We start from the raw sequence: 21,344 nt of genomic DNA, 5'->3' as shown, positions 1-21,344 counted from the left end.
TGCAAAAATATTTTTACAATTCTAATTTAAGAATTGCGATTGCGATTCGAAGAAATTTTCAATTTTCCAACAATTTTGTCCGATAGATATTCTCTCACGATTAGGGTGTTGTGCGGGGGCGCACCATCCTATTGAAACCCACAGTTTCCAACTTTATTGTTCTTTATCGTACATTGTTGTATTTGCAATATAAAAAATGTATGTACTTTTTTTACGGGCCATATAAAAAAATGAAGTTGAAGATTTCTCGGAAACGAAACGTTGTATTGAAAATTTCTCAACGCTGTCTTGTAGAGCTCAAATGGTGGCAATAGGAAATTGTTTTTTATTTTAAATCTGTTCAGATAACAGCAGGAAGAATCGAAACAAAATTAGCAAATTTCTGGAATATCTTCGGAAGTAATCGGAATTTTCTGGTTTACTTTACAGCATTATAATTGCTCATTAATTGCGCAACCTTTCCCTAATTTGACCATCTTCTACGGTTTCTGAAACTCCCATCATGGACAGTACACTATTCAATTCTCTCACTCGGTAGCGTTCGGAGAACATGCCCCATAGTTGCTCCTCTTTAGGAGGACTCCGACAGCAAGCGAGTTTTGAAAGTTCGCTTTTTTGCTGTTCAGGTTCGCTCCTTACAAATTACATCTCGATCGACCCAATCAGTAAAGCTATAGGTAATACAAAATTCCTCGTCTTCATTTTTTATAGGATATCATTTTCCAAGTGATTTGCAATTAACGATAAACCCGTTGTAAAAGTAATTCCATACTTTTACAAGAAAAAAGAAACAACGACCAGCGTTCCTTAAAACTCAATTTTCGTTCCGTCTCCCAATAAGGATCTTGTTTACTCAGTCTCCGTAATGTTCCTATTAGGATTTCTCGACAGCCCTCCATCTGTTCGACTTTGGCGAATGTCGAATCTAAAATTAAATCACATAAAAAATTCCCTTTCTTATCTCGATCGCGAAAGGCAAGTTTATTCCAATAATGGCGTAGTTGAGGTGTAAATTACGAGCACGCGTGCGGGACATTATTCTACATTAATATTGTTAGGGGCTGAATGCTTAATATGCTTTTGTTTGGTATATCAAAACCTCCCTCGACTGGAAGTAATTCGATTAAGTACTTTGTCGAAATACCTTTCATTACGCACTATTGTAACAGGAAATTGTTCATTGTGTAGAAATTGGGTTGTGAGCTCACTACGATTTGTATGTTCTCCAGTGACGAACTGTACCAATCGCAGGTTTACCGATTGTCCTATAATATACCATTGAGCTGTAAGTAGTTAATGTGCTTTAAATGGTAAATAAATCATTTGTTTCTATAACAGAGCCCAGAAGGTTTAACAAACGGGATCTGTTTCGACAGCTACGTACGTTGTAACCATCAGCGACAAAATGGGTAAAAAGTGCCACAGTGAACTGTCTACATTATTTACACGTATTTACGCGAATGGGTAAGCCTTACGAGGTAAATTTTTATTCATAGGATTCCTTGGGTGTTAACAGGTTTCTTTTTAGGTTCTACTCCTGGTTATGGCATATGTTCTTGTACTTATATCTCAATCCGAAACCCATTTATGAATGGGATACGTAAGTTTGAATTAATCGGATTTGGGTGTGATTTTGGCATTGCTGTTTTTGGATGTATCTTTACTCTAACATGCATTTAACCACTCTTATCGATGCCGTTTCCTTATGGATATGCTAAAACGTGTTCACAAACCTATGATTGATATATGTTCTGATTAGCTGGAACTCATCTAGCACTTGGTATTTAAGATCAGATTGAAATATTCATATAATATAGCCTACCCGTACCCGAGGATTCACTGCGCCTGGCGTGTTCCCAACATTGTATTGTATTTTTCCAAAGGATTCACTCGGTGACCAAACCTCGGTGACTTTTCACTGCAAAACCCGTTTCCTCTGAACAGCCGTTGCCAATTCGTTTCACGAGGTCCACTGCAAACGAATGGTCCATAATACGGGGAATAGTAAAACTGTACACGCAATTGACAAAGTGGTTAAGAAAATTGACAAGGTGGGTGCTCCAGCTAAAGGATGCAATTTCACAATTTAACACTGACGACATTCGACCTATTTATCTGAGTTCTTGGACACGAAAATAAAAATCTGACATGAATTATCTATCTGGGTCGCACAATGGATTTGAATAAACACACAATTAATTGCCTGACAATGGCAAAAATTTATTCCGAACACATGACAGTTAAGTGGCCAAATCGAAAAACGACTCTGTTTTTTAGTTCTAACGACATTTTTTGAGCCATTTTGGCCACATGGTTTTTTAGGTGTAAAAAAATATGCTGAATCCGATTCCGGATGTTGCCAGGCCGAATTTTGCACTAGTTCACAAATACAGCACGATGGCGCCATTATCTATTGTATTGTCTACCTACTATTTAGTATTAAATTGTTTTCCATAATTTATTACTTATATACGTAAGAGTTGGTTAATTAACTTCATAGCTAATTCAGAAAAATGTATGAAAATACATCCTGTGGTGATATATAGGGTGTCCCAAAAAAGCTGTGAATTAATTAAAATACTGTTTTTAATTTTCCTCGGCAAATTTTGGTTGTTATTAAATTTTGTGCTTTTTAATACCCGTTGGTAAGTATTTAGGTTTTTTCCAACTATCAGAATGAAAATTTATAATAAGTACCTACAATTAGGTACTAATATAAATGTCAAGTATATCCGAAATTCACACCTGTAAAATTCTGGTGTTCTAAAATTTAAGCGCAACTTTTTTACATTATAGTGTATAGATGATTATAGTTGCAAGAGACAACATGATATTCTTGCTTTGTCAACTCCTGTCTTGGTCCTTAGTTAGTTCCCGCCAACACTGTGCAGCGGGGCCACTTGCTACATTCAAATTGTTGATTTACCGCCCACCAAGATACAGACTTTATTTACAAAAAATATGATCATTTTTTGGGGTAATGTTTAGAAGTAACTTATCTAGAAAGCTGTCGGTTTACTTTTTCCCTTGATCGAGAGTAAGAAAATAAAACAGATTACCGCAATAATCGATGCAAAACATCTAATCTTTAAACAATCGGTATTCCGTTGTTATAAACTTTTTAAGAAAAATAGTGCGAACATTTTGTAGATAAAGGTCTAAATTTATAAAATAGTTCTTTAAAAAAATTTTTTTTGAAAAATAACTTGAGTTTTTTAGGCGGGCGCTCTTATGGAAATTTACATTGGGTGCAGTGGGCACATAAGGGCGTACAGTTGCATCTTCTCATGATGCTGTGGCCGGGGACATTTTGTACCACACATATTGTCTCGCAAATGCGATAAGAGACACTGAAAAATCGAATGTTCAGACTAGCCCTCCTAAAAACTTGGCTCTAAATAAATTATGCTTTGAACTAAAAGTGCACAAATATCTGCAAGTGCCTTGGCGACTGCTTCAATCGTAAAAAAAATGAGCAGGATGAAGAAATTTAAGTTCCGTTAAAATTTTTGAAATATAATACATTCGCCGTCAGAATTATTTATTTATTTATTTATTTATTTATTTATTTGTTTAACGGAAATACCATTTTTACAAAAAAATACTAAACATAATATCATATAGCAAAATGTTATAACAAAATGAAGTGTGACTATAAATCAAAATTACTGAAAAGCTTAATTACTAAAAATCAAATGCATTTTAATTGATAAAAAGAACGATAAATTTCATTGATTCTAATAAATTGTGTTACATCAGCTTCCTTCTGAATTCGATAAACGTAGTACCAAAAAAGTTAATTTTGATTAATTAATTATCTCTATATTCTCTGTATAATGTACCCAATATATGTTTTGCAATTTTCTGTGTCTCCTGTATGTTTCTTAACACCTCAATCCGAAAAACTATGTGAAATCCGTCTGGCATAAAAATTTATATATTTGGCCGTCATATTGGCCGCCATTTTGAAATTAGCCAAAAATCAGCTTGGCAACATCCGAATTCGGGTTCAGCAGACATTTTTACCCTTATAAACGCACGTTTCCAAGATGGCTCATTAAATGTCGTTAGACTTGCGATTTATATTAACTATGGCCACCCAACTATGTAACAATATATAAAACAAGATCCCTGCAAGAAAGAAAATACGGCTTGTTTGGATGTATTACCCCGTACGTAAGCGGGGATAAATAAAATAATGTCTTTAAACTACTTACAGTTTCTTTTAAATAACCCAAACAATCTGGTCATGCAAGGTTTGCGACATTCGGGTGCACTTAAATCACACACAAAGTCACAAACTCTGACAGCTTCTGAACTTTACTTGTTCTTGGTAACACTGAACCTGATGACAAACAAAGCTGGGTTGATGAATAAGATGGACGATGGAAAACTTTTAATAGGAAGAGAACCTTACCCAAAATCCTCACTCTACTATAACTTGCTTGCTTTTTTCAACTCGACAAAAATTTCTTCCGTAATCGGACAACACACGTTAAACTTCTTACATTACTTTGGTTAACTTGCTTCTGCACAAAGTTATCATAAAAATGACGGGGGCTGACTGCACGAAATTTAGCGTAAACAAATTTACACACTCTTTAACCGTCGCGATACTACAGTAGCCGCACCAGCAGCCCCGTTTACTCGTTGTCTCCAGTATTTAAGGAAACACCACTTTCACCATCAAATAAACTCCTTTCTCAGGAATTTTCAAATCATTATCCTCCAATATGAAACGCGCACCACGCTCCAGAGGAAATCTAACCATTTGTACCTGTTTCGAGAACGCCTGAAGATATTTAGGTGGTCGGTAACAGGAAATGGCAAGAGGGCACCAGGAGAAGTCCAGTTCAATGACAATACACTACAACGTAAAAATGGCGATGGAAAGAGAACAGCCACCCATGTCGGAACATTACACACGTTATGGGAGGCGGGGCTATCTACAAGAAAGGCGGGGATCACGGAGAGGAGAACTAAAGCAAGGAAAAAATGCATCTGTGTGGCTGCGTTGGAGGGAAAGTGATGCAAATATGGTAAAAAAAAAGGTGATTGAGACGGTGATCAAGGATAACGCTTGTAAAATTATACACCCCGCGGAAGGACATCAATCTATGTAGGTGTGCTCTACGAACTCTACGAGAAAGTCGTAGAGATGCACATGATTGGACACGTAAACATCTCTCCCAGCTTGTACGCTTTTTGCAAGGTGAAAACGCGTGAGAAGCTGGTCATGATCTTTTCTTTTGATGTTAAAAACACTTTAAATAGCCTCCCTACCAATTCCATCATGGAGGCTCTCTTATCTTATCTTCAGACAACACGTTAGCGACCGTATCAAAAGGCTTCATTCATAGCCCACTTCAAATCCTAATTCAAAACCTGCGTCGGAGGATCAAGAACCAGTAGAAGGAGGTTATAAGACCAGGGGTCAATATCTCCTACTCAGACGTAGGAATTGTATACCTGAGAGTGGCGGCGATCTGCTGAACTAGCAGAGGATTTACCTTGCGGTTCAATTGCTATCCACTGCACATTTTCACTAAAACTTAAATATCCAAAGGTCCGAATCAGTGAATTACGGAACATACAAGGGTCACATTTTTATTGTCTCTCATTTACACTATGATTCAATTTCCTTTATCTTGTAATTACTAAAAATAAAGAGAAGTGACTCCTCTACGTGTCCCCAGTCGAGTGCTTCAAAGTATTCCATTGACATGATTTTTTCTTAAACAAACGCTAACAATCTTGTCCTACAGTTTCTGGGATTATTAGTTATCGCTGACTTATTATGTTTGGCGTTCCTTCATTATAGCGTGCATAGCATGTTTTCGAGCAAGTGGAAACGATAACCAGCCAAACAATGGTGCGGTTTTGTTCTTCCTTAATTATTTGATTTTGTAATCTACTTTTCCATAGACTTGGTGGACAATATTTACTTGAGTGCTATTTCATATTCAGAACTGTAAGTAGATCCTGTAGTGTTTAAATATACATTTAATAAAATGATCCCGCTTTTAAATTAGAAAATGTAAGTGTCTCCCTCAACTCTTCCACTAAACTGTTTGTTGTCGTATGTTGAGGAAATCATTTGTAGTATATTGTTATGCCTTCTTTTTTAGAAAAGCTGTTCAACTTTCCAATCTTCCAACTTTTGTAGGATTATACTGTTAATGGATAAATTGTCTCACAAAAGCACGAAATCTCCTTTTGATCCTTCGCATAACCGCGGGTTTTTGATTAACAACAAATAAAAATTTGTTATTTATGTATTTCAGCGACCGTGGCATGTTTATCGAAGACTGATCTTTGCAAGAAACTTGTGCCTATAGAACCATATAGTTAGTGAAAATTATTTTTAATGTAAAAATCAGACCTTGCAGAATGAACCTTTACTTACTGCCTCAGGTAAGCGACTCAATAATATCAACGCTACTACTTTCTGCATAGATCGCGTCGGCGCTTGCAGTCTCCATGTTTTGCTTTCTCAATGGAATGGAGCTCAGCTATCTATCAATTCTGATTCCGTATTTTTCCAAAGTCAACGGTATGCGAGTTGATAATTCGTTCACTATATCGGACAATCAAAAGTCTTGGTTGTGTAAGTGCGCGTAAAACGTAAAATTGGTGGTGGTGCAATTAGCGAGTGGCCTAGAGAGAGAGCAATCAAAACAACGTTAAATTTTAGTATCTACGGGTGCACTGATCAGGCCAATAAGCAATGCCGTGACGGGATTAGTTATGGATCAGATAGGACGATTAAACACCCAGAGATTTGCCATATTGCCGTGGTCGATCGGATGGCTAATAATCGCAACTGCGTCGAATTTTCCAATGCTGATGGCCGGATTCTGCATCGCCATTTCTGCTTGCCGTAATGGCCCTTTCAATTTAACCATTACTTACTTAGATCTTTTACAGCGGGGTTTATGATATCTACTCTGACATACATTACCGAAATTAGTTCACCTAGCGCAAGAGGAGTGCTGCTTAGCTTCAAAGGCATCTTCTGGGGATTGGGTACGTTCGTTTTTTGCCCAACAGTAAATTAGTAAATAATACAATGTGGCAGGAAGCATGTCTGTATTTTTGCTTGGTGCTTTCATACACTGGCGAACGATAGCGTGGATCAACTGCTTATTGCCACTTATACCTTTCGTTTTGACACTATTTGTCAAGGAAAGTATGTTGTGGCTTGTGGGCAAAGGACGTATCGATGACGCAAAGGAGTCGTTAGTATACTTCAACCGTTATCGAATGCTAAAGGATGAAAATGTAAGCATATATTGGTACATAGGTATCCTTTATTAAATTTGGCCTGTTTAGCTCGAAAGCGTAATTGATCGTAAGTTACTTTCGATCCAAACACTCCAGGAACGATATCAACCGAGTAACTTAAATCTTCTGCAAAAAATGAAATTCTTCCTTCAACCTTCAGGGTATAAGAGAGTACTTATGATTGCAGGCTTACAGGTTTTTAACGAACTCACAGGCTCAACCGTGGTATACAGCAACACTATACTTTTCTTCAACGTAGGCAAGTTGTGCGGCAAAGTTCAATTTCTAAATTTCTATTTCAGGAATTCAGCACTACAATAAATCCATACTCCATTGGGATTTACATGGGCCTAGCTAGGCTAGCTACAAGCTTTTTCAGTATGTGGTTACTGAAAACCTTTAAATTTCGATGGATCCTGATTGTAAACTATATTATTCTTTCTGGATGTTTACTATCTTTTGGACTATATATTGACTTAAACAACAAGGGTTTGCCAATTTGTCTCCAAAGTACCGGGGCTAATTTTTCTTTCCAGGAACATCAATCAACGAGTGGATCCCATTGTGCACCATGCTATTGTACACTTATGCACTAGCAGCAGGTCCATATCTTGTTGCCATTGTAATTACGCCATCTATTTACCCCACTCATTTACGTGGAACGGGCCAGTCGATCTCGTACATTGTAGGGACCTTAACCGAATTTTCAACAATACAATCCTATTACGCAGTGAAAAAAGTTGTAAAACAGTCTCATATTCTGTACTTTATGGCGCTTTCGTCGCTGACAGCATGCGCATATATATACAGCTGTGTTGTGGAGACTTACAAAAAGTCATTTTCGGAAATTGAAGATTATTTTAGTGAAAAGGACAATCGTAATAAAAACAACCCATCATCTGTAGAGTAAAATAAATTATTATGTATTTTTTATGTAGAATATAATCCCTAATAAGTTTTTCTATACTAATTAAATAATACGGCAGACCTATTACAGTATTACTTTCAATGGTTTCAGGAGGAACATTTGTCCATGGTAGAATACCCGCGTAGTACTAATTCTCTTTTATTTAACCATCCGAGCTACCTAGAGAAATGTTTCGAGAGATGTTTGTTCGGTCACTATTTAAATGTTTATGTACGACTGCTTGATAATGCGGTTATTACAGGCGCAATTAGTGGCCATAATTTGCAATATTATGGCCTAGTCCATAATGATAAAGTAAAACGGCCGCCTGTCAATGTGACAGTCGTACTTAGGTGTCAATCCAAGATAAATTCAAATATTTTAGAAATACTTGACAAATGCTTGACATCTGTTGTTAATGATATATAGATTTTATCGTTTATTGAATTCCATGAAATTTTCATTTTTAAGGGTTGTTGCAGTCGTACATAAAGCTTTGTATATATCGCGTCCATAAATAGGCTTTATGGGGACTCGGCTTGTTTATTTGTGCCTCGCTCGCAAGCTCGCTCGGCTAAATAAACGGCTCGTCCATAAAGACCCAGTTTATGTACTTGTTATATAAATAGCTCTGATTAAGAAGCGAAACATATGTAATCAGTAGTTTGCCAATGAATTATCGCCCATATTTTACACTTTCTTGTGTATCTGGGGTCCATAGCAAAAATGTGTTATCAAGGTAACATCTGTTTCTCATTTTGCGCTGCTTCCAATTCTGTATTCTGCAAGGAAACCTACCTATTGGAGAAATTCTCCATGAAATTTGGGCGATAGCACGATTAGGGCATTGTGCGCAGGTGCACCATCCTGGTGCAATCAAGAGTTTCAAACTTCCGTTTTTTTGTGTGCCGTAGATCGTTGTATTCGTAATAAAAAAATAAAGTTGAAGATGTTTTCTTCGAAACGAAACGTTGCATTGAAAATCTCTCAACTGTGCCTTGTAAATCACAAAATGTGGCAATGAGAAACTGTTTTTTTTTATCTGTCCAAGTACCATTAGAAAAGAAATAAAAACGAAATCGGCACATTTCGGCATTTCTGGCATATCTTCGGAGGTAATCGGAACTTTGTGGTTTCCTTTAAAGTATCACAACTTTTTAATTTACAAAATGACACTATGGTGTGGTTTGTAACGAGTGGTTTTCGCGCCAAATTTCATTAAAAAATTCGAAATTTCTTGTCATGATAGTGCAGGTCACCCTGTATATTTCATTATTTGTTCCGGTTAGAAATTTTGTGTTTGGGCATTCCGGTTCGCTCAAGACTATGGTCGGATAGATTTAATTTCGCTCAGATTTAATTTCGTCGTGGGAAGAGTGCAAAGTTGATTGACGTCATCATGAGTAATGCGAGTTTTTGTCGTTCGTTTATCACCCAAGGCGCCGTCTAGACCGAGAATAGGAGCGGATATAGCACCGAGCCATCAAGAGATAAGGGGTCTTCAGTTCGTCAGCAGAAAACCGTGAGATCAGCTTATTCAGCAGTTCCTGGAGGTTGACGACGAAGTTAGAGTGAGTTAAGTCTTCTTTATCTAAACCAATGGGAGAATTTCTAACGGGAGCCATTTTTGTTTTATGGTAATTTGGGTGTGGTTTTCTCATTTCAATTCTGAAGAAGGGGATCGTTTTGGAGAGACTCGCGGTTAGTACGTCAAGGGGTCAACACGTACCTTGAGTGATCGTTTTTTTTTGGGGGTACCTAGCAGTTTGAGCCACCGGTTTATTTCGGTTGCTCGCAGTTGCGTGCTTTTTGCACCCGCTTCGAAGTGTTATTTTCTTTTCGCGTTGATTTTTTGGCGACGAAGACCCAGGTTCCGATCAGGTGATATTTAGGCGAACCTTTGAGCTTCACCCAGTTTACTTTGGATGCAGTGAATCGCGTTAGGATACGTTGTGATTTCTCGAGGATATATAATTCAAAGTGCTGCCCTAGTCCTCAAGGCGCCGATATTCGGGATCCGCCCCAGGTGGAATTTCCTACTAGTGCCGTACGGTCATTTGTCGAAGGAGCGCTGCGTTTTGGAGAGATATTTGCCCCAAGAAGAGCTGGTGAAATAATAAGTCGAACCACCCAAGAACAAATCGCGGTTTACCGTCGGATAGTGATCATAAAAATTTGTGTTCTGCCGTGCCGCTAACTCAAAAATCCGTCTCCCGCAGGCGAATCCAAGTCAATAAACTCTAAGAGCCGGTGGAAGGAAATAGTAGGGGTCACTGTTTAAATTAAATACACCTGCTGTGTAGAAACTTTGGCAACTAGCCGTCTCCCACTCGCCACGCGAAGGATTTCCTGGACTAAGCTTCAGTTCAAACACTAAACTTTGCTTTCGTTCCGAGGAAGGATAGGCACCGTGGATTTTGTTTCCGTGTGTTAACTTCAAGCCACCCCCTAGGAAGTCACAGAGACCTAAGTGTCAGGTTTCATCCCATCCATCCTGTACCAGAGGAAAGAGCAGTTCACAAGATCGGCTGTACAAATGTTGTAAAGGTTAGTCTAATTAAATTTGTAACGTTCTGTAAAATTTCACTTTTTGGTAATGAAGCTATAGAAAAAATTTTGATTTGATTGTTTATTAAAGTCCAATGAACGATTACCAAAGAGTAGGATAAATTTTTGTGTTTATTTAAATAAGTCCCAGCCCACGCTGGAGTAAAAACCGATGACCTGTTGTTGAAATTTTCAAACTGTAGAGGATGGCCACCCCTTGAGTAAATTAGTCTCACCTGGTAGGATTTTTTATTTAGTTTAGTTGTCATTGTTAAGCTATTGTTTTTACAAGGAGGAGAGAAGAACTGCTAGATCCCTGTAATTTGTTTGTATCTCTAATATCATTTAAATATATTATCTATTTGGTTTCAATGTGCCTATGTCTTTAACGAAGAACGAGGGGAAGGAAAGAGAGGAGTAGGAGTTGAGGCAGGAAACTGGTAGGCGGCAGGTTAAGGTTTGTTACGCAGTTTCAAAAGAGTTAAAAGCCCACCGATTTGAGTTAGCCGGAGCATTTATTTTTATCGATTGAGCAGCCTGAGAAGAAGACGGTTTGCCTTGCCGGGCGGAACCGATGGTAATTTTCAAGTCCAGAAGGAACCCCCGTAGCAGGTTATAAAAATGTATCGAGTTTTACGAGCTGTAAAGAATGATATAGATTAACAACATTATAGCCACCAAAGAAACAACAAAAAAATGTTGCGAAAATCACCTTATAATGTCTTTTTATTTTACTTTTCTTTTCACTGCACATGCATGCGCACACTTAATGTTTAAAATATGCAATATGGTTACCTTTACTAGACGAATCTTTGGTTAAAATTTCAAAAAATATACCTACAAATAATAAAGTTGATATTGCGCAGGTTGCGCATGCGCACGGCGGATTTTTACGATATGCGATATGCTGATGCTTACTGAAAAATTACGTAATATCAAGTAGGTACTCTCATTGGAACTTCAAAATTAAAGAATCATCCCTTTACGAGCCCTCGAAGATTGCAAAACCGTCTGGACTACCGGTACCAAATAAAATAGCGACACAGACAAATACGCTCTCTTTAAAAATAACCCGAGACAGTCTCGTTTACTTGCTATTTAAGCTAAAACCACATCGACTAATAAAGTCAACATTATTATTCTCGACCATGCGACACCCGAAATTCCATCTACGCCGACAGAACTCATCCCACACCTGCATCGCTTATCTCGCACGGGACAAACCAATTCTTGTCCCATTATACCTTTTATCTTTTACTCATTTAAAGATTCCAAGTTCCCTAAGTTTTAAATTTATCATAAAAACTAAATACTACTATACTAAATGAATTAATCATTCACGGAATACAATAAGAAACTAACATGAAATTAAGAAATCAATAAATTTTCCCAATTTTGTGTCTATTTGAAATTTAAAAAAATTCGAAGATGAAATAACTTGAGCTACCTCCATGTAATTTACACCAGTGTTTCTCAACCGGACGTTTTCTTTCTGTTTATAAAATGCGAGCAAACAACATTTTGGCTATTACGGCAATTTGTTAACAACGAATTTTAGAATGTGTTGAACTCTTTATCAAGAGGAGAAATTTTCTCCTTAGTTTTTATTAACGTGTTTCCAAAGGGGACTGTTGTTGGGATAGTGGTAGAATACAACTCGCCTATGTAATAAATACGGAGGTAATCCTATGTACTGTCACGGTCGGCGAATTCTTCTACTAATAATGTAATATATAAATGTTAAATAAGAAGGATTAAATGAATATTTTATTTTCCTTCAAACATTAAAATTGACAATAGTTTTTATTATTTTTGTAACTATGCCAACTAAAATTAATATCAAATGATCAATATGCAACAACGGTTAAAACAATTTTTTTATTATACCTGAATCACAATCTCCGTTTTAAACACTCAAATGCGTGCGAAAAAGGGCCTTTAAAACACACGTGCTTTAAAGTTGCTAAGTAACGATACTTCAAGTATGACTTTTGAAACTGTCATCTGGATGAAATAAAAAAATCCTCTTAGGTCGCTTTCTGTAAATGCAGAACATCTCTTTGGCTTTTGTACCTATCCTTTGGTTGAAGCTTTCACAAACGCGCGTAATTTAGGGTATGCTTCCAAATCTGTTCCACTTTTTAATCGCAGCATTGCTTTAAAGTTTTGAATGAATGCACCAAAATATAGAAGATTTAAATACCTTTGACATTTCCTTCATATATGCCAGCATTATGGATGCATTTAAGACTGTATTCGTAACTTCCTATTCATCCATGGAGACAATTTTTCATATTCTTTATAATAGGCTTTACTGGAGTTGGATTTTACACCTATCAACGTTTGTTTAGATTTTACAACAATCGATTTAATGGACGGTGTATTATCTTTTTCAACGGAAATCGTTTAATTCACAAAGACGGATTTTTATAAGCAAACGTCAAGTGACATTTCCATGGCAATCGTGAAATTACGAACACCCAGCCCACTTAATTAGACATGTATTCGAGTGTAACGTCAATATGATTTCATTGAATTTCCTATTTTTAAATTATACTGCAGGTATAATAAAAAATACTATAAGATACACGTGTATAATTGGTCTTTAAAGCACTTGCAACGTTAAAGGCACTCCGCTTTGCGTCGTGCCCTTAAACTCGTTGCGCGTGCTTTAAAGACTTGATTATACACTTGTATCTTAATATACTATTTTAAACATTATAAAAGTTCTCACGGCACAGGTCAATCCCTTTTGTTCCGTTCGCGAGTAACTCACTTGAAGATTTTTTTCCAGTTACCTATAAAAAATGTAATGTAGTCTATGGTAAAAACGAAGTTAAGATGTCAACTGGTAATAAAGAATAGTTTGTATAAATCGTGTCAATTTTAATTATACCAAAAGGCTAAGATATAAAATGAAGTTGGAAGACAAAAAAAAGGTCCAGGGAACATCCACGAGAAAAAAAGGCCATTATAGTAGATCTGCAAAAATGCCTTCCAACCGCAGACTTACATAATTCACATAGCATTTATTCTCTTAAATTATGGGCATACAATCTAACTATTCACGATGCAACATCTGAAGAAAGTTTTTGTATGATGTGGGATGAGAGCGTATCATTTGGTCGTGGAGGTAACGAAGTGGCATCGTGTTTAGGTACTCAAGTGGATTTCGCAGTATGTCACGGACAATATAAAAGAACTATCAATTTGGTCAGTTAACTGTCCTAGTCAGAACAGAAACATTCTAATGATTATGTGTTATTTTTTATTCTTCGCACTAAACCAAACTTTAATATCATCAACCACAAGCTTTTGGCCAGAGGCCATACACATTTAGAAGCCGATTCCGTTCATTCTGTTATAGAAAGAGAAAGAAAAAAATGCCACCGGCTTCAAATTATGACTTCCTGGGATTGGCAACAGATGATACCATAGTGTAAGAATCTTTACACTAAGATGATACGTCTGTGTGGTAGAAAAAAACCATTTATTGTAGTTAACATGGAAAAGTCAGATTTAAAAGAGTTTAAGCATCTTTTCGATGGATCCACTGCCCCATATATTAATAAAAAGAAAGATAATACTGGAAACGATTTTTGATCACTCAAGCAGTTCACTTACAAGTTAGGCAAAGTAATCCAGGAATTTTATATTTTAAATCAGATTTTGAAAAGTATTTTTTTAGGATTTAAAATGCATGTTAAATCCATGTACCTAGTTGAACTTTTAATAGGTGTGTTATGTAAATTAAGTCGTTAAGATAAAACCAAAAACAATTATATGCTAAATTTTTAACACAAAATATGTTTTTATGTAATATTAGTAGGTACTTAATCTAATCATCATCGTCGTTTTTTCCATGTGATAAATTATTGTAATAGTCATGGAATCTTCTCGGTGCCCATTTTAACAGTTTTTGCAAGTGATTGTCTGAAATTGGTTTTTGACCCCCTCTAATTAGTGAAATTGATGAAGGGATGGAGATGGTTCCTGTTACAGTCCACTTCGAAAAAATCTTTTTCTTAATGGCAAACCATGTTAAGTCCCCCATTTTATTTGTACATTTTAGTAAAATAATAATTATCAGGAAATGACAGCACAGTTTCATATTTAAATGAAACCTGAAAATAATTTACTAAAAATGATCTCCTGAAAAATTACGTTTTAGGATATAGTCTGGCACTCAGGTACAGATACCTACAGATTTTATAAATTTAAATTGCATCTTACGGATCATGCAGTACCAATATTTCATAAACCAAGGACTTTACCATTTTCATTAAAACCGAATGTGGAAGAATTGGAAAAGTTAGTATATTTAGGTATATTAAGTCCTATTGAAAGTAGTGAGTGGGGAACGCCCATTGTACCAGTAAGCCAAACGGCGATATTAGATTATGAGGAGATTATAAAGTTACCATAAATATAAATCGATATTTAAAAGTAGATAGTTATCCAGTGCCTAGAGTGGAGGATTTATTTGTTAAATGGTGGTCAAACTTTTACCAAACTAGACATGTCACAAGCTTATCAACAGGTGGAATTAGACGAGGAATCTAAGCAATTGTTAACAATTTCAACACATAAGGTTTATATGAATGTAGATAATTTATTTTTAGGCGATATTTTGGTGAAAGGTTCTACAAATTTCATACATTTGCAAAATTTAAATAATGTTTTAAAAGTTAAAGAAGCAGGATTAACTTTCAATGAAAACAAATGCCAATTTGTTTCAAAAAGAAATCGCCTATCTAGGTCATGTAATAACAAAGGGGGGATTGCAAATGGATCAAAGAAAAATTAAAGCAATTATTGATGCATGATTACCAGAAAATTTAGTGCAATAATTGAGAGGTTGGTTAGGGTTAATCAATTACTATGTAAAGTACCCAATGCAGCAGCTCCACTAAAACCATTGTATGAAATGCTTAAGAAAAACGAAAATTTTGAATGGATGTTAAGATGTCAACTGGTAATAAAGAATAGTTTGTATAAATCGTGTCAATTTTAATAGGAGCACCCCGGCTTCATTTTTTATTTCTGATCTACAAAGTACATTAAAATAAAAAGACCCGTGTGTTCTCAATTTTTGATTTGATTTTTGAATAAACCCCTAAACCGCACATGTTCATTATTTTTTTTCTAATCAACCACTATTTTTAAATAAACTTTTACTGTCCAAAAAAGTTGTTTTATGGTTTCTGGTATAAATTATTTCATATTTATCTGACGCCAATTGTAATATGAATGGGTCAACGAAATATATTATTATTACTATTACTATTACTATACGCGTATTAAATTAGAACTACGGAATTCAACTAGATATACTGTAAACACCTATTGTACTAAAAGGGTAAAGATAGTACACGCGTAACTAGGATATGGTTATAGCATGCGATATTTTCATTCGAAATATATCACGTTCGAATTTTATCGGGTGTACTCGAGCATACGATCCCAGGTACCTATGTTTCTAGAATTGCCGTCGAACATGATAAGATAATCCTTCGCTAACGATCTTTTTTAAATTGTATTATACCTACAGTATATTCCAATAGTGTGTCTACCTAATGAAATTTCAGTCAGCAACTTCCCAAGCCAACACCTCCAATCAAAACATCAATTTCCTGTCTTCCTTACCAAAGCGATTTGCACCAACATATTTTGATTGCGCACCCAATTTGTGTTGTGTGTTGTAGAAACTTACTGCAAATTGTGTCATTTCTAGGGCTCATACTGGCACCTTAAACGTAAGTGACCCTGCAATAGTTTAGCGTACGTTTTGGATGCTTCCATTCCTTTACTCCATTTCCCATCCTCCGTTTTACAAAATCAGCGACACATTTTTTAACTTTTCAGTAGCAAAACTCCCAATCCACTAAGAATATTAAATGGTTGCAGCAAGGATGTCAGTAAAAATGGAAATGTAACGTTGTAAAGACATGGTAAAAGCTTAAAGAAGATTTACGCTGTTGTGCGACCTCGTTAATACACTCGATATTTACACTGTTGAAGCTGTTATCACATAAATGACGAGATCAGGGTCCCTTGAGGTCACACTCACAGCCGAATAAGTGTGTTGCTTTCTCAAGTTTTTCAAATTTGTTTAGATATTCCGCACGAAACCATGTGGATTAGCGCCAGATTTAGTTTTTGCACGATCCTAAAATAAAGGATTAATTAAATAAGTGCAATTTTCAACCTGGATTTTATCAACGAAGTGAGTCAACCAAAAATTGTTGGCGAGATAAGTGCAATTAATCCGACTTTTTTTGGTTCAAAATCAAAATTAGACCTAAATATCTAGCGCCAAAGTTTGCACTTTATAGGACTATAGCAGAAACATTCCAAGCCATACAAAATATTGATCCATCCAGGATGAATCTCTATCTGCTACCCCAGGTGATAAGTAGAGTAAGAACAATGAAGACGTTATTAATATTATCTTTGTCGAACAGTTCCTTTCGTCTATTACAGTATTATCGTTTTGTTTCCTGATTGGCATGCAATTCGGATTTTTGACCATTTTGATTCCTTACTTTTCTAAAAATAACAACACGCAAGTTGAGGAATCGTTCACTATGTCTGACAATGAATTATCGTGGTTGTGTAAGTATCGATTTACAGCTGATACGGGGTGGTCTTAAGTGCATCTTCAATTTTTAGTAAGCGGCTTTACACTTGTAAAGCCGATCAGCAGCGTTCTTGCAGGATTAGTTATGGACCACTTCGGGAGATTGAACACACTGAGACTTGGAATATTGCCATGGTCTATTGGATGGATATTAATCGCAAATGCGTCAAACTTCCCAATGCTGATGACAGGATTCCTAACTGCCTTCGTTCCATGCTGTAATGATCAATTTCACTTTACCTTTTTCACCTGGACATTTTAGCGTGGTTTGTGATCACTTCGCTCGCGTATGTTAGCGAAATTAGTTCTCCTAATATGAGAGGTGTACTGCTTAATTTTAAATCGATCTTCTGGGGATTAGGTAAGCTCATCCTTTTGGAAATAACATAATATTTGTCCCAGGAAGCATAGTGCCTTTTCTACTTGGCGCTTTTCTACATTGGCGAATGTTGGCTTGGGTTAACTGCATATTATTCCTTATTCCTGGAATTGCCACCCTTTTCCTTAAGGAAAGTATGATGTGGCTAGTAACTAAGGGACGCATTGATGACGCAAAAGAGTCGCTGATATACTTTAACCGATATCGAAAAACGGATGAAAACGTATGTAAGTTTTTGTACCTCAACCACATCACGTTTCGTTTTTAGTTAGAAAGTGATATTGAACGCAAGCTACTCTCGATCCAAGCACTCCACGAACGATATCATTCAGCTAACCAAAGTATACTTAAAAAAATGAGGTTCTTCCTTCAACCCTCCGGCTATAAGAGAATACTCATGATTGCGGGTTTGCAGTGTTTTAATGAAGCTACAGGATCAAACGTACTGCTTAATAATATCATTGTTTTCTTTACCGTAGGGAGGTTATATTTAAAAATAGTGAAATTGTACGTATTCTTTTAGGAATTCGGAACGACAGTAAATCCATACGCAATTGGAATTTACATAGGAATAACTAAGTTAGCTACGTCGTTATTCACTGGCTGGTTACTGAAAACTTGTAAATTTAAATCGATCTTGATCGCAAACTATTTAACTATCTGTGGGTGTATACTAGCTTTTGGACTATACCTTGACTACAACACTAAAGGTTTGCTTCATGTTTGAAAAGGTCGGAGCAAGTTTTTTTTAATTTTTAGGTACCACCATTTACCAATGGATTCCATTGTGCACAATGGTATTGTACACTTTTTCACTATCATCGGGTGTATATTCTGTACCAGTTGTCATTACGCCATTAATTTTCCCTACGCACCTACGTGGAACTGGTCAGTCGGTCGCGACGCTTTTCCAAAGTCTTATGGAGTTTTCGGCAACACAAACTTATTATCTCGTAAAAAAATTAGTTCAACATTCTCATATCCTGTACGTCATGGCACTTTCTTCGGTAATAGGATGCGCGTACATTTACAAATGTGTTGTGGAGACACATAAAAAGTCGTTTTCTGAAATTGAAGATTATTTTAGCAAAAAAGTTAATTGCAGCAAGAACAATTCGCCATCTGGAGAGGAATTAAAGTCGTTCAATGAAAAATAAACCAATACGTATCATGTTGTAACTTAATTACCTGCACTTTATCTCCACTTATAATCTGAAAATTAAAATCTGATGCTGTAGCTTGATCACTCCCAAAAAAATGCTCTGGACTTGTTTGAATATATTATTGAAAATAATCTCGTTCCAACTCAAGTTCACATTTTTTTGTGATTTAAAATGTAACTAAGCACCTAGTTTCCGTCTTGAAGTGACCAGTTTTAGTGATCACTCGGTAGATGAACACCCGGTACATACAAGCGCTTCGTTACGAAAAGTGTCGTGCGGTTTGTGTTGGTTCAAATAAGTTGTGCCCGTATACAGAAGCTGTAATTAATTCTAGGTTTGCAACCGTTTCCGTCAAGATATTTGCAGTGTTCCAAAAGCTCTTGTGATTTAGAAGACGAGGCGAATTAATATTTTAAAATTTCAGCACGTCAAGTAATTATTTTGATTCCGTTCAGTTTAGGTGTTTATTAGCTTGATATCGCCGACCCCTTCACATTCCAATTAACCAAAGGTGTTAGTTGGATTAGCAAATTTTGGAATCTAATGTCGACAAATTAAGGAATAATTAGCGGTAAGTGATATAATGAGATGCAGTTAACAGCATCCGATTAAGTCGTGAGGGGTCTCTAAAGAAGCGCTCTTAATTAATTTAAATGTTAAGATCAACTTGTAGGACCTCCGCAGGCTGCACAATTGATTAAAGAAGTTTTTATTTTGGATGTAGACCGAATACGTTGTGTCGACTGGAAAATCAGTTGATCCCTCTGTGAAATAGCCGAATTATATAAAAGTTTAAGCGTTGTTTAAAGGGGATTTTTTGCCTTTTTGCATCTTCGCATGTTACGTTCCGTAAGTACCGTTATTAGGATTCATACCGTTTAATTTTTGCTTTTAGATTAAGTTTACCGCAACGTATCTACAGCTTTTGGCTTTTTCTTGCACAGTAACTTCNTAAACCCAAAATAAATTATTGAAAAACTGTGTTTTTAGTCTGAATTTGAAACGCTTCAGACTAAATACGTCACAAACCTACAACCAATCACGTAGAAGTGAGCTGGCAACCTTACGCGATGGTCTGACGTTTGTCACATTTGACGTTTTGAGAGGGATGTTTAACTGCATCTATTATAGCACAGCCGTCTATAATTACAAGCCATGCTGAGAAGTTTGGCAACGTTGTTCGAAAGTCAATCGGTGGGCCGATTCAAGTTTTAATGGCGTCTTGTTTCTCTTGAAAAATGGTATTTTTCCTCTCTCCTGTTTCGCCTTGGTGGTTTTAATACAAAAGAAAGATACTTAGGCAGCTTATAATTATTGTATATATATTTTATTTATTTACAAAATTGGATAATAACATTTTTATTTGACTTTAAAATTCGGAACGCTGTAAATTTGGTAACTGCATCATAATGTGTTTTCCATCGAGATCTCCGAAAATGGTGAACTTCTCTCGAAAGAGGTGAAGCACACGCTTGAGCACTTAATTTCGGCAAAAGGACAGTAAATCGCTGTGCATCAGCGAGGTTTTATCAACGACCAGGTGCGATTCGGAATGGCAAATTTTAACCGAGTCGCTACTCCAGTGGGTCTAGGTACGAAGCTTTTAAAGAGGGGAGCCCCGTAGACTTCAAATTCCCGTACCGTGAACTCCTGGGAATAAGTCGAAAGGTTCCTTCAGAAAATCGACTTGACATGTCCGTGCTAGAATACCTGGAAATACAAACTAATTGTATTTTTTCACGATAAACACTTACCGTACTTACGTACCACGTAGTGTGTAGGTTATATTTGAGCTTGTACATATACTTTGAACAAATACAAGTGCTTGTAAAGGGTCCAATAATGAGTAGCCTGCTTTAAAGGTTATGACAACAAATCGATATATTTCGTTTAGCAACTTACCTGAATAATAATTTCTGTTCATTCCATACGGGGTAACACAAATTGTTACAATCTCGCTCTGTTAAAACAGGGAAATAGGAATATTACACCCAAAACACTTATAAAATACACCTGAAACTGCCAAGTTGAATTAGGAAATCGGCCTACCATGCAGTGTTGCCATAATTCTCAGCACGGCTTGTAATTATAGACGGCTGTGATCTAGCACGAAAGTGACAAGTGCCTGTGACAGATGACGCAAGTTATAAATGCCATTCTCCTGCAATATTGCCAAGTCGTTATGTCATCTGAATGGTTCTAGGAGCTGATTGGTCGGGCTTATTACGTCACAGAGCCCGCCACAATCATATCGTTTTGAATAAACCTTTAAAACCGCACATGTTCATTATTTTTTTGCTAATCAGCCTCTATTTTTAAACAAACTTTTACTGTCCAAAAAAATGTTTTATGGTTTCAGGTACACGCTTATTAAATTAGAACTACGGAATTCAACTATACTGTAAACCCCCATTATTTTAAAAA

General features: G+C 36.4%; 2 protein-coding genes across 6 annotated transcripts; both read left to right on the top strand.

Moving 5' to 3' along the window:
- Nucleotides 1–5,633: 5,633 nt before the first annotated feature.
- LOC116174349 (facilitated trehalose transporter Tret1-like) lies at nucleotides 5,634–8,266 on the top strand. 4 transcript variants are annotated; one of them, XM_031492259.1, is made up of 11 exons: nucleotides 5,634–5,872; nucleotides 5,926–5,971; nucleotides 6,129–6,238; nucleotides 6,285–6,414; nucleotides 6,457–6,607; nucleotides 6,695–6,880; nucleotides 6,928–7,026; nucleotides 7,079–7,281; nucleotides 7,333–7,539; nucleotides 7,587–7,773; nucleotides 7,821–8,266. In XM_031492259.1, the coding sequence occupies exons 4-11, from the start codon at nucleotides 6,391–6,393 to the stop codon at nucleotides 8,192–8,194; spliced, it is 1,431 nt and encodes a 476-aa protein (XP_031348119.1). In that variant the 5' UTR covers nucleotides 5,634–5,872; nucleotides 5,926–5,971; nucleotides 6,129–6,238; nucleotides 6,285–6,390; the 3' UTR covers nucleotides 8,195–8,266. The 4 variants fall into 4 exon arrangements, with proteins under 4 accessions (XP_031348119.1, XP_031348120.1, XP_031348117.1 ...); XM_031492260.1 differs by lacking the exon at nucleotides 6,129–6,238; XM_031492257.1 differs by having other exon boundaries at nucleotides 6,129–6,414.
- An 8,834-nt stretch (nucleotides 8,267–17,100) lies between these two features.
- Nucleotides 17,101–19,859, top strand: LOC116173037 (facilitated trehalose transporter Tret1-like). Of its 2 annotated transcripts, XR_004145841.1 has the most exons (9): nucleotides 17,101–17,146; nucleotides 17,203–17,353; nucleotides 17,411–17,596; nucleotides 17,641–17,739; nucleotides 17,781–17,980; nucleotides 18,026–18,232; nucleotides 18,281–18,467; nucleotides 18,517–19,769; nucleotides 19,816–19,859. XR_004145841.1 is itself a non-coding variant. In XM_031490321.1 (8 exons), exons 1-8 carry the CDS (start codon nucleotides 17,123–17,125, stop codon nucleotides 18,912–18,914), a joined length of 1,452 nt encoding a protein of 483 aa, XP_031346181.1. In that variant the 5' UTR covers nucleotides 17,101–17,122; the 3' UTR covers nucleotides 18,915–19,821. The 2 variants fall into 2 exon arrangements, 1 of the variants encoding a protein (XP_031346181.1); XM_031490321.1 differs by having other exon boundaries at nucleotides 18,517–19,821.
- Nucleotides 19,860–21,344: the final 1,485 nt, after the last annotated feature.

This window comes from Photinus pyralis, unplaced genomic scaffold (assembly GCF_008802855.1).
Source record: "Photinus pyralis isolate 1611_PpyrPB1 unplaced genomic scaffold, Ppyr1.3 Ppyr1.4_LG6, whole genome shotgun sequence".
In the NCBI taxonomy this organism is placed as follows: domain Eukaryota; kingdom Metazoa; phylum Arthropoda; class Insecta; order Coleoptera; family Lampyridae; genus Photinus; species Photinus pyralis.
The sequence above is the reverse complement of the archived record's forward strand: the minus strand, read 5'-3'. Positions and strand labels throughout refer to the sequence as shown.